Consider the following 13,615-nt stretch of genomic DNA (forward strand, 5'->3'; position numbering starts at 1 on the left):
GCCAGTCATGTAATTTCTCAGACCTGGTTTTCCCCATCGGTAATATGGAGACCACAAGAGCAAATGCTTTCAAAGAAGTGTAAGGTTCGAATGAAATACATCTATGGAGAGCACTCCCTGCCTGGCAGGGAGAAAAATCTCAAATCAATAACCTAGCTCTCCAGATTAAGGAACTAGAAAGAGTAAAGCAAGCTAAACCCAAAGCTAGCAAGGGGGAGGAAATAATAAAGATTAAAGCAGAGTAAAGCCTTCAGTAAAAGTTAGCTGCCATTAGTATAGTGATTATTATCACAATTGGGCTTGGGGATGGTTAATCCCCAAGGTATCTCCTCAAGAGCCCCCAGTGGGACCTGGTAGTAATAAGAGGGCACCTTAGACATTGGCTGGGAGTACCCCACAGGCAGAAACTCATTGTGGCCCCTTTTCTTTGGCTTTGAGAGCTTGACTGCCATCTGTCCTGAGCAGAAGCAGAGCCTATGACAGAAGCAAGCATGTCAGCTCCATGACAACAAGGATTTTGTTTTGTTTATTGCTGTAGGCCCACTGCCTAAAATGGGTATGGTACACTGTACATGCTTAGCCAGTATTTGTTAATGATAAAATCAGGTATTCTGATCCACATCAAGAGGACCATGGCAGGGACCAGTGCCTCAAATTCAAGTGTACCATGAACTTCAAACTGGAATCAACTAAATCAGTCTGCTGAAGCTCAAGGTAAACCCAAATGATCAATTTTATCCACTTCAGAAAACTAGTAAGCCAGTTCTAACCAGGACTAGTTCTGTAGATTTTCTAAAAATCCCAGAAAATCAATCTTGACAGGCTTAAAATAAGCAGCCAACACGGTCAAGATTTGATCCAGACAATTCCTGGACTGATAGAATGACAGAAATCAGGATTGGAGTTTGGATGCCAAGCCCAGACCATAACTCAAAGACTCATCTTCACAAGATCTGGACTTCCAAAGACAGGGCCAAGATCAAAACAAAAATCAGACTCAAACAAGTTTTATAGTTGGCATCAGTAGGAGGTAACACCAGGATTCTGGTTTTGATCAAACAAGCAATTTGAAGTTTCTGTCTTTGGGGATTGGCAAAAGTGTGCAGCAACCCAGAGAGTGAACCAAGGCTATTCGTCTTTGGTTTGAGTACGTACTGGTTCATTGTTTTCACTTTGGGTTCTTAGCCCTTCAGTCATTAAGCAACAAGTAACTTGGAGGAAGGCACACAAGTTTTAACTTTTTCCTTCTGTCCTCCTCCTTGACAGATCCCACCACAGCACCCATGCCAACCCAGGACCAACCCACGTCTTATTCGATCTGACACAGTCTTTAGGGACTTTGAAGAAATCTCTGTTGAGGATGAGTCACCGAAGAGCCCACGAAAGGAGGGTTCATCAGACATGACCTTGACATTGAAGAAGGCAAGTGTTAGCTCCATCCTAAGTCTCAGGTTGTGGGGGGCGCTTTTATTCCTGCTGTAGCTCAATACTAGGGGGATGTCTGGGGAAGGAGCTGACATTCTTGCTTTTGATTTGTCTGGTGGTTTACATTTTCTGTCTAATTCTACAAACCAAATAATCAGCACTGTAATTTATAAGCAATGGAAAAAAAAGTTTGCAGATGTTTTCAGTGATTTCATGAAGAAAACAATAGAGATTTTTATGGAAGTAAAGCCTCTACAGATTCCAATGCCAAAATCTCAAAGGTTAGGGCATGTGGTATTGTTTGATAGACATATATTCGTATGAAAAGTCATTTGACACGAGAGGGCAGGTATGTGTATTTCATATGTCTAGCTTTGCCAACCAAAAGATACCCATCAACAACTGGAAAATCAGCAGATTTTGCTCATATCAACACTTCCATTCTCATACTATTGCGTGGTTAATTTGATTGGTTCTTTTTGAACTTGAGAGGGCTTTTAGAGTGAAGTAGAGTTTAGAACAATTAACCGTGGGGACTAAAAAGTATACAGAAAGGTAATTTATGATGAAGATAATTAGCCAGTCAGCACAAAACACTGTTTTGATGTTAAAAGATTCTATGGAGGGAAGCAGCCTTCAGTTAGATATGGCAACAAAAATACAATTTGGTTAGGACCAAAGTTAAGGCACAGGCTTTAACATTCCTTGTTGTTATGGAGCTGACATGCTTGCTTCTGTCATAGGCTCTGCTCCTGCTCAGGACAGATGGCCGTCAAACTCTCAAACCAAATTAGGATGCTCACTGATTTATGAATCTAGGCTATGACAATAGCACTAAGTCAGACAAACTGGAACAGTCTGAACTGGTGGAAGGATTGAATTAGGTAACATTTTGTATCATGGTAAAATACACATAACATAAAATTCATCATGTTGAAGTGTACAATTCAGTTGCATTAAGTACACTCACAATGTTGTGCAACCGTCACCGCTCTCCAGTTCCAGAACAGCTTTGGTTCCTGCATAAGGAAGCCCCAGGCCCGCTAAGCAGTCACTCATCATTCCTCCTCCCTCTCAGCCCCTGGTAACTACTAATCTGCTTTCTGTCTCTGGATTTGCCTATTCTGGATACTTCATGGAAATGTAATCATACAATATATGGCCTTTTGTATCTGGCTTCTTTCACTTAGCAAATGTTTTTGAGGTTCATCCACGTCGTAGCACAGATCAGTACTTCAGTCATTTTTATGGCTGAATAATACTCCATTGTATGGAGGTCCTATGTTTAGTTTAGCTGTTCATCCGTTGATGAACATTTGGGTCCTATCCACCATTGGCTATCGCTGCTGTGAACATTCATACACAAGTCTTTGTTTGAACACCTGTTTTTAATTCATTTAGGTATATACCTAGAAGTAGAACTGCTGGGTCATATGGTAACTCTATACTTAACTTTTTGAGGACCCACCAAATTGTTTTCCCCAGCAGCTACACCACTTCACATTCCCACCAACTATATATGAGGGTTCCAATATCTCTACATCCTGGCTAACACTTGTTATTTTCCTTTTTTTATATACAGTGTTTCTAGTGGGTGTGAAGTATCTCACTGCGGTTTTGATTTGCATTTCTCTAGTGACTAATGACGTGAAGCATCATCTCATATGCTTATTGGCCATTTGTATTATCTTCTTAGGAGAAATGTCTATTCAAGTCCTTTGACCATTTTTAAATTGGGTTGTTTGTTTTTTTGTTGTTGAGTTGTAAAAGTTTTTTTATATATTCTGGATACTACACCCTTATCAGATATACGATTTTCAAAAAATTTCTCCCATTCTGTGAGTTGTTTTTTAACTTTATCAGAGAACAAAATTGGATAAAATTTTAAAATTTTTGTTGAAGTCCAATTTATTGATTTTTTTTCTTTTGGTACTTGTGCTTTTGGTGTCATATTTAAGAAACCATTGCCAAATCTAAGATCATGAAGATTTACCCCTATGTTTTCTTCTAAGAGTTTTAGCTCTTATATTTAGACATTTGATCCAGTTTGAGTTTATTTTTACATATTGTGTGAGATAAGGGTCTAACTTCATTCTTTTGCATGTGGCTATCCAGTTGTCCCAGCACCATTTGTTGGAAAGGCTATTCTTTCCTCCATTGAATGGTCTTGTCACCCTTCTGCAAATCACTTAACCGTAGATGAATGGGCTTATTTTTGGACTCTCAATTCTATTCTATTGATCTATATGTCTATGCTTATGCCAGTACTACACTGTCCTGATTACTGTAGCTTTGTAGTAAGGTTTGAATTCAAGAAGTGTGAGTCCTCCAATTCTATTCTTCCTTTTCAAGATCGTTTAGGCTATTCGAGATCCCTTGAAATTCTGTATGAATTTTACTATCAGTTTTTCCATATCTTCAAAAAGACACATTGGGATTTTGATAAGGATGGCTCTGAATTTGTAGATCACTTTGGGGAGTATCACCATCTTAACATTAGGTTTTCCAATCCATGAACATGAGATGTCTTTTCATTTTTTCAGTTCTTTAATTTCTTTCAGCAATATTTTGTAGTTTACAGTGTGCAAGTCTTTTTTTTTCTTTTTTTTTAAATTTTATTTTATTTATTTATTTATTCTTTTGCTTTATAACAAATTTAATCAGTTATACATATACATATGTTTCCATATCCCCTCCCTTTTGCGTCTCCCTCCCACCCTCCCTATCCCACCCCTCCAGGCGGTCACAAAGCACCGAGCTGATCTCCCTGTGCTATGCGGCTGCTTCCCACTAGCTATCTACCTTACGTTTGGTAGTGTATATATGTCCATGCCGCTCTTTCACTTTGTCACAGCTTACCCTTCCCCCTCCCCATATCCTCAAGTCCATTCTCTAGTAGGTCTGTGTCTTTATTCCTGTCTTATCCCTATGTTCTTCATGACATTTTTTTCCTTAAATTCCATATATATGTGTTAGCATACAGTATTTGTCTTTCTCTTTCTGACTTACTTCACTCTGTATGACAGACTCTAGGTCTATCCACCTCATTACAAATAGCTCAATTTCCTTTCTTTTTATGGCTGAGTAATATTCCATTGTATATATGTGCCACATCTTCTTTATCCATTCATCCAATGATGGACAGTTAGGTTGTTTCCATCTCCGGGCTATTGTAAATAGGGCTGCTATGAACATTTTGGTACATGTCTCTTTTTTTTTTCTTTTTTTTTTTAATAACAAATTTAATCAGTTATACATATACATATGTTTCCATATCCCTTCCCTTTTGCGTCTCCCTCCCACCCTCCCTATACCACCCCTCCAGGCTGTCACAAAGCACCGAGCTGATCTTCCTGTGCTATGCGGCTGCTTCCCACTAGCTATCTACCTTACGTTTGGTAGTGTATATATGTACATGCCGCTCTTTCACTTTGTCACAGCTTACCCTTCCCCCTCCCCATATCCTCAAGTCCATTCTCTAGTACGTCTGTGTCTTTATTCCTGTCTTACCCCTATGTTCTTCATGACATTTTTTTCCTTAAATTCCATATATATGTGTTAGCATACAGTATTTGTCTTTCTCTTTCTGACTTACTTCACTCTGTATGACAGACTCTAGGTCTATCCACCTCATTACAAATAGCTCAATTTCCTTTCTTTTTATGGCTGAGTAATATTCCATTGTATATATGTGCCACATCTTCTTTATCCATTCATCCAATGATGGACAGTTAGGTTGTTTCCATCTCCGGGCTATTGTAAATAGGGCTGCTATGAACATTTTGGTACATGTCTCTTTTTTTTTTTCTTTTTTTTTTTAATAACAAATTTAATCAGTTATACATATACATATGTTTCCATATCCCTTCCCTTTTGCGTCTCCCTCCCACCCTCCCTATCCCACCCCTCCAGGCTGTCACAAAGCACCGAGCTGATCTTCCTGTGCTATGCGGCTGCTTCCCACTAGCTATCTACCTTACGTTTGGTAGTGTATATATGTACATGCCGCTCTTTCACTTTGTCACAGCTTACCCTTCCCCCTCCCCATATCCTCAAGTCCATTCTCTAGTAGGTCTGTGTCTTTATTCCTGTCTTACCCCTATGTTCTTCATGACATTTTTTTTCTTAAATTCCATATATATGTGTTAGCATACAGTATTTGTCTTTCTCTTTCTGACTTACTTCACTCTGTATGACAGACTCTAGGTCTATCCACCTCATTACAAATAGCTCAATTTCATTTCTTTTTATGGCTGAGTAATATTCCATTGTATATATGTGCCACATCTTCTTTATCCATTCATCCGATGATGGACACTTAGGTTGTTTCCATCTCCGGGCTATTGTAAATAGGGCTGCTATGAACATTTTGGTACATGTCTCTTTTTGAATTATGGTTTTCTCAGGGTATATGCCCAGTAGTGGGATTGCTGGGTCATATGGTAGTTCTATTTGTAGTTTTTTAAGGAACCTCCATACCATTCTCCATAGCGGCTGTACCAATTCACATTCCCACCAGCAGTGCAAGAGGGTTCCCTTTTTTCCACACCCTCTCCAGCATTTATTGTTTCTAGATTTTTTGATGATGGCCATTCTGACTGGTGTGAGATGATATCTCATTGTAGTTTTGATTTGCATTTCTCTAATGAGTAAAGATGTTGAGCATCCTTTCATGTGTTTGTTGGCAGTCTGTATATCTTCTGTGGAGAAATGTCTATTTAGGTCTTCTGCCCATTTTTGGATTGGGTTGTTTGTTTTTTTGTTATTGAGCTGCATGAGCTGCTTATAAATTTTGGAGATTAATCCTTTGTCAGTTGCTTCATTTGCAAATATTTTCTCCCATTCTGAGGGTTGTCTTTTGGTCTTGTTTATGGTTTCCTTTGCTGTGCAAAAGCTTTGAAGTTTTATTAGGTCCCATGTGTTTATTTTTGTCTTTATTTCCATTTCTCTAGGAGGTGGGTCCAAAAGGATCTTGCTGTGATTTATGTCATAGAGTGTTCTGCCTATGTTTTCCTCTAAGAGTTTGATAGTGTCTGGCCTTACATTTAGGTCTTTAATCCATTTTGAGCTTATTTTTGTGTATGGTGTTAGGGAATGATCTAATCTCATACTTTTACATGTCCCTATCCAGTTTTCCCAGCACCACTTATTGAAGAGACTGTCCTTTCTCCACTGTACATTCCTGCCTCCTTTATCAAAGATAAGGTGACCATATGTCCGTGGGTTTAACTCTGGGCTTTCTATCCTGTTCCATTGATCTACCTTTCTGTTTTTGTGCCAGTACCATACTGTCTTCATTACTGTAGCTTTGTAGTATAGTCTGAAGTCAGGGAGCCTGATTCCTCCAGCTCCATTTTTCGTTCTCAAGATTGCTTTGCTATTCGGGGTCTCTTGTGTTTCCATACAAATTGTGAAATTTTTTGTTCTAGTTCTGTGAAAAATGCCAGTGGTAGTTTGATAGGGATTGCATTGAATCTGTAGATTGCTTTGGGTAGTAGAGTCATTTTCACAATGTTGATTCTTCCAATCCAAGAACATGGTATATCTCTCCATCTATTTGTATCATCTTTAATTTCTTTCATCAGTGTCTTATAATTTTCTGCATACAGGTCTTTTGCCTCCTTAGGTAGGTTTATTCCTAGATATTTTATTCTTTTTGTTGCAATGGTAAATGGGAGTGTTTCCTTGATTTCACTTTCAGAGTTTTCATCATTAGTATATAGGAATGCCAGAGATTTCTGTGCATTAATTTTGTATCCTGCAACTTTACCAAATTCATTGATTAACTCTAGTAGTTTTCTGGTAGCATCTTTAGGATTCTCTATGTATAGTGTCATGTCATCTGCAAACAGTGACAGCTTTACTTCTTCTTTTCCAATTTGGATTCCTTTTATTTCCTTTTCTTCTCTGATTGCTGTGGCTAAAACTTCCAAAACTAGGTTGAATAAGAGTGGTGAGAGTGGGCAACCTTGTCTTGTTCCTGATCTTAGTGGAAATGGTTTCAGTTTTTCACCATTGAGGACGATGCTGGCTGTGGGTTTGTCATATATGGCCTTTATTATGTTGAGGAAAGTTCCCTCTATGCCTACTTTCTGCAGGGTTTTTATCATATATGGGTGTTGAATTTTGTCGAAAGCTTTCTCTGCATCTATTGAGATGATCATATGGTTTTTCTCCTTCAATTTGTTAATATGGTGTATCACGTTGATTGATTTGCGTATATTGAAGAATCCTTGCATTCCTGGAATAAACCCCACTTGATCATGGTGTATGATCCTTTTAATGTGCTGTTGGATTCTGTTTGCTAGTATTCTGTTGAGGATTTTTTCATCTATGTTCATCAGTGATATTGGCCTGTAGTTTTCTTTCTTTGTGACATCCTTGTCTGGTTTTGGTATCAAGGTGATGGTGGCCTCGTAGAATGAGTTTGGGAGTGATCCTCCCTCTGCTATATTTTGGAAGAGTTTGAGAAGGATAGGTGTTAGCTCTTCTCTAAATGCTTGATAGAATTCGCCTGTGAAGCCATCTGTTCCTGGGCTTTTGTTTGTTGGAAGATTTTTTATCACAGTTTCAATTTCAGTGCTTGTGATTGGTCTGTTCATATTTTCTATTTCTTCCTGATTCAGTCTTGGCAGGTTGTGCATTTCTAAGAATTTGTCCATTTCTTCCAGGTTGTCCATTTTATTGGCATAGAGTTGCTTGTAGTAATCTCTCATGATCTTTTGTATTTCTGCAGTGTCAGTTGTTACTTCTCCTTTTTCATTTCTAATTCTATTGATTTGAGTCTTCTCCCTTTTTTTCTTGATGCGTCTGGCTAATGGTTTATCAATTTTGTTTATCTTCTCAAAGAACCAGCTTTTAGTTTTATTGATCTTTGCTATCGTTTCCTTCATTTCTTTTTCATTTATTTCTGATCTGATTTTTATGATATCTTTCCTTCTGCTAACTTTGGGATGTTTTTGTTCTTCTTTCTCTAATTGCTTTAGGTGCAAGGTTAGGTTGTTTATTCGAGATGTTTCCTGTTTCTTAAGGTGGGATTGTATTGCTATAAACTTCCCCCTTAGAACTGCTTTTGCTGCATCCCATAGGTTTTGGGTCGTCATGTCTCCATTGTCATTTGTTTCTAGGTATTTTTTAATTTCCTCTTTGATTTCTTCAGTGATCACTTCGTTATTAAGTAGTGTATTGTTTAGCCTCCATGTGTTTGTATTTTTTACAGCTCTTTTCCTGTAATTGATTTCTAGTCTCATAGCATTGTGGTCGGAAAAGATACTTGATACAATTTCAATTTTCTTAAATTTACCAAGGCTTGATTTGTGGCCCAAGATATGATCTATCCTGGAGAATGTTCCATGAGCACTTGAGAAAAATGTGTATTCTGTTGTTTTTGGATGGAATGTCCTATAAATATCAATTAAGTCCATCTTGTTTAATGTATCATTTAAAGCTTGTGTTTCCTTATTTATTTTCATTTTGGATGATCTGTCCATTGGTGAAAGTGGGGTGTTAAAGTCCCCTAGTATGAGTGTGTTACTGTCGATTTCTCCTTTTATGGCTGTTAGTATTTGCCTTATGTATTGAGGTGCTCCTATGTTGGGTGCATAAATATTTACAATTGTTATATCTTCTTCTTGGATCGATCCCTTGATCATTATGTAGTGTCCTTCTTTGTCTCTTCTAGTAGTCTTTATTTTAAAGTCTATTTTGTCTGATATGAGAATTGCTACTCCAGCTTTCTTTTGGTTTCCATTTGCATGGAATATCTTTTTCCATCCCCTTACTTTCAGTCTGTATGTGTCTCTAGGTCTGAAGTGGGTCTCTTGTAGACAGCATATATATGGGTCTTGTTTTTGTATCCATTCAGCCAATCTGTATCTTTTGGTGGGAGCATTTAGTCCATTTACATTTAAGGTAATTATCGATATGTATGTTCCTATTCCCATTTTCTTAATTGTTTTGGGTTCGTTATTGTAGGTCTTTTACTTCTGTTGTGTTTCTTGCCTAGAGAAGTTCCTTTAGCATTTGTTGTAAAGCTGGTTTGGTGGTGCTGAACTCTCTCAGCTTTTGCTTGTCTGTAAACGTTTTAATTTCTCCATCAAATCTGAATGAGATCCTTGCTGGGTAGAGTAATCTTGGTTGCAGGTTTTTCTCCTTCATCACTTTAATTATGTCCTGCCACTCCCTTCTGCCTTGTAGAGTTTCTGCTGAGAGATCAGCTGTTATCCTGATGGGGATTCCCTTGTGTGTTATTTGTTGTTTTTGCCTTGCTGCTTTTAATATGATTTCTTTGTGTTTAATTTTTGACAGTTTGATTAATATGTGTCTTGGTGTCTTTCTCCTTGGATTTATTCTGTATGGGACTCTCTGTGCCTCCTGGACTTGATTAACTATTTCCTTTCCCATATTAGGGACGTTTTCAACTATAATCTCTTCAAATATTTTCTCAGTCCCTTTCTTTTTCTCTTCTTCTGGAACCCCTATAATTCGAATGTTGGTGCGTTTAATGTTGTCCCAGAGGTCTCTGAGACTGTCCTCTGTTCTTTTCATTCTTTTTTCTTTATTTTGCTCTGCAGCAGTTATTTCCACTATTTTATCTTCCACCTCACTTATCCGTTCTTCTGCCTCAGTTATTCTGCTATTGATCCCATCTAGAGTATTTTTCATTTCATGTATTGTGTTTTTAATTGATGCTTGATTCATCTTTAGTTCTTCTAGGTCCTTGTTAACTGTTTCTTGCATTTTGTCTATTCTATTTCCAAGATTTTGGATCTGGGAAATAGAATCTTGGATCATCTTTACTATCATTATTCTGAATTCTTTTTCAGATAGACTGCCTATTACCTCTTCATTTGTTAGGTCTGGTGGGTTTTTATCTTGCTCCTTCTCCTGCTGTGTGTTTTTCTGTCTTCTCATTTTGCTTATGTTACTGTGTTTGGGGTCTCCTTTTTGCAGGCTGCAGGTTCGTAGTTCCCGTTGTTTTTGGTGCCTGTCCCCAGTGGCTAAGGTTGGTTTAGTGGGTTGTGTAGGCTTCCTGGTGGAGGGGACTAGTGCCTGTGTTCTGGTGGATGAGGCTGGATCTTGTCTTTCTGGTGGGCAGGTCCACGTCTGGTGGTGTGTTTTGGGGTGTCTGCAGACTTTTTATGATTTTAGGCCACCTCTCTGCTAATGGGTGGCGTTGTGTTCCTGTCTTGCTAGTTGTTTGGCATAGGGTGTCCAGCACTGTAGCTTGCTGGTCGTTGAGTGAAGCTGGGTGCTGGTGTTGAGATGGAGATCTCTGGAAGATTTTTGCCGTTTGATATTATGTGGAGCTGGGAGGTCTCTTGTGGACCAGTGTCCTGAAGTTGGCTCTCCCACCTGAGAGGCACAGCACTGACTCCGGGCTCCTCAATTTGGGATGATGTGTTGTCTATTCATGTATTCCACAGATGCAGGGTACATCAAGTTGATTGTGGAGCTTTAATCCGCTGCTTCTGAGGCTGCTGGGAGAGGTTTCCCTTTCTCTTCTTTGTTCTCACAGCTCCTGGGTCTCAGCTTTGGATTTGGCCCCGCCTCTGCGTGTAGGTCGCCGGAGGGCGTATGTTCTTCGCTCAGACAGGACAGGGTTAAAGGAGCAGCCTCTTCGGGGACTCTGGGTCACTCAGGCCGGGCGGGAGGGAGGGGCACGCAGTGCGGGGCGAGCCTGCAGTGGCAGAGGTCGGTGTGACGTTGTACCAGCCCGAGGCGCGCCGTGCGTTCTCCCAGGGAAGCCGCCCCTGGATCCCGGGACCCCGGCAGTGGCGGGCTGCACAGGCTCCCGGAAGGGCGGTGTGGGCAGTGACCTGCGCTCGCACACAGGCTTCTTGGCGGCGGCAGCAGCAGCCCCAGCGTCCCACGCCCGTCACTGGGCTCCGCGCTTTCAGTCGCGACTCGCGCCCGTCTGTGGAGCCCCTTTAAGCAGCGCTCTTAATCCCTTCTCCTCGCGCACCAGGAAACCAAGAGGGAAGAAAAAGTCTCTTGCCTCTTCGGCAGCTCCAGAGTTTTCCCGGACTCCCTCCCGGCTAGCTGTGGCACATTAGCCCCCTTCAGGCTGAGTTCTCGCCGCCAGCCCCAGTCCTCTCCCTGCGCTCTGATCGAAGCCCGAGCCTCAGCTTCTAGCGCTGCGCGCCCCGGCGGGCGAGCAGACAAGCCTCTCGGGCTGGTGAGTGCCGCTCGGCACCGATCGTCTGTGTGGGGATCTCTCCGCTTTGCCCTACCCAGGTATGTGGGGAGTTTCTTGCCTTTTGGGAGGTCTGGGGTCTTCTGCCAGCGTTCAGTAGGTGTTCTGTAGGAGTTGTTCCACGTGTAGCTGTATTTCTGGTGTATCCGTGGGGAGGAAGGTGATCTCTGCGTCTTACTCTTCCGCCATCTTACCCGGAAGTCCAGTGTGCAAGTCTTGAACCCCTTGGTTAAATTTATTTCCAATTAGTTCATTCTTTTTGATGCTATTGTAAATGGAAGTGTTTTCTTAATTACCTTTTTTGGGTTGTTCATTCTGAGTGTACAGAGATACAACTAGAGTTTGTGTGTTGATTTTGTATCTTTCAACTATGGTTGATTCATTTATTAGCTCTAACAGATTTATGGGGATTTTTCAGAATTTTCTTTTTTTTAATTTGTTAATCATTTAATTTCTTTTCTTTATAGTATGTCATTTATGTTGACTTCTCTATACAAATTTACTTGGTATTTTCTTCTGCTTTCATGAGCATGCAAAATCTATCTGGGAATTTTTTCCCCAGACATTGTAATTTTCATATGTTCTGGGAATTTCTATTTGGCTCCTTTTAAAAATAGTTTTCATTTCTCTTTGAAATTCCATATCTGATCATTCATTATAAGTATAATGACTATATCTATATACAGAATTTTCTGTACATAAGATTATGTCATTTGTAAAGAGGGATAGTTTTACTTCTTCCTTTCGAATTTGTAGGCATTTTCTTTCTTTTCCTTGCCTAATTGCTCTGGTTAGAACTTCCAGTAGACTGCTGAATAAAAGTGGCAAAAGCAGACATCTTTGTCTTTTTCCTCATCTTAGGGGAAAAGCTTTCACCATTAAGCCTTTCACCATCAAGTATGACGTTAGCTATGGGTTTTTCATATATGCTTTTTATCCCTAGTTTGCTAGTTGCTTTTTTTTTTTTTTTTTTTTTTTTTTTGCGGTATGCGGGCCTCTCACTGTTGTGGCCTCTCCCATTGTGGAGCACAGGCTCCGGATGCACAGGCTCAGCGGCCATGGCTCACGGGCCCAGCTGCTCCGCGGTATGTGGGATCCTCCCGGACCGGGGCACGAACCTGCGTCCCCTGAATTGGCAGGCGGAGTCTCAACCACTGCACCACCAGGGAAGCCCTGTTAGGTGCTTTTAACATAAAGGGTATTGGATTTTGTAAAATGCTTTTTTTACATCAATTGTGATGATATTATTTTTTCTTTCTTTCTATTAATATGGTATATTACATTTGATTTTCATAATATATTACATCATTATTTTCATATGTTGAATCTCCTTGCAATTCTGGGATAAATCCCAGTTGCTCGTAAAGTATAATTGCCCTTAATATGCTGTTGGATTTGGTTTGCTAGTATTTTGCACATGTATTCATGAGGGATGTAGGTCTATAGCATTCTTTTCTTGTGATGCGTTTATCTGGCTTTGGAATCATGGTAATGTTTGCCTCATAGAATCAGGAAGTGTTCCCTCATATTTTTTTGAAATATTTGTGAAGGATTGGCATTATCCTTTAAAAGTTTGGTAGAATTCACCAGTAAAGCCATCTGGTCCTGGTTTTTTCTTTGTTGGGAGGTTTTGATTACTGATTCAATCTCTTTACTTGTTATAGGTATATTCAGATTTTCTATTTCTTTTTGATTCAATTCTGGTAATTTGAATGTGTCTAGGAATTTATCCATTTCATCTAGGCTATCTATACATTTATTCATAGTACTGTCTTATAATCCTTTTTATTTCTATAAGGTCAGTAGTAATTGTTCCCTTTCATTCTTATTTTAGTAATTTGTATCTTGTCTCTTTTTTTCTTAATCAATCTAGCTAAAGGTTTGTCAATTTTCTTTTACTTTTCAAGGAACCAACTTTTGGTTTCATTGATTTTCCATATTGTTTTTCTGTTCCCTATTTCATTACCTCTGCTTTCATCTTTGTTATTTCCTTCC

The 13,615-nt window shown here is 39.6% G+C and overlaps 1 protein-coding gene across 1 annotated transcript in view; it reads left to right on the forward strand.

Annotated features, from left to right (window-relative positions):
• The window catches only part of KIAA1210, a gene marked incomplete at both ends in the record, with an annotated part of 33,020 nt that overhangs the window by 7,093 nt on the left and 12,312 nt on the right, over window positions 1–13,615 (forward strand). The window contains one exon of the mRNA XM_081223000.1: window positions 1,267–1,422. Coding sequence (XP_081079126.1) covers window positions 1,267–1,422 — 156 coding nt within the window. The remainder of the gene's footprint in view (window positions 1–1,266; window positions 1,423–13,615) is intronic.

Source organism: Mesoplodon bidens, assembly GCF_964165515.1.
Source record: "Mesoplodon bidens genome assembly, chromosome: X".
Classification (NCBI taxonomy): domain Eukaryota; kingdom Metazoa; phylum Chordata; class Mammalia; order Artiodactyla; family Ziphiidae; genus Mesoplodon; species Mesoplodon bidens.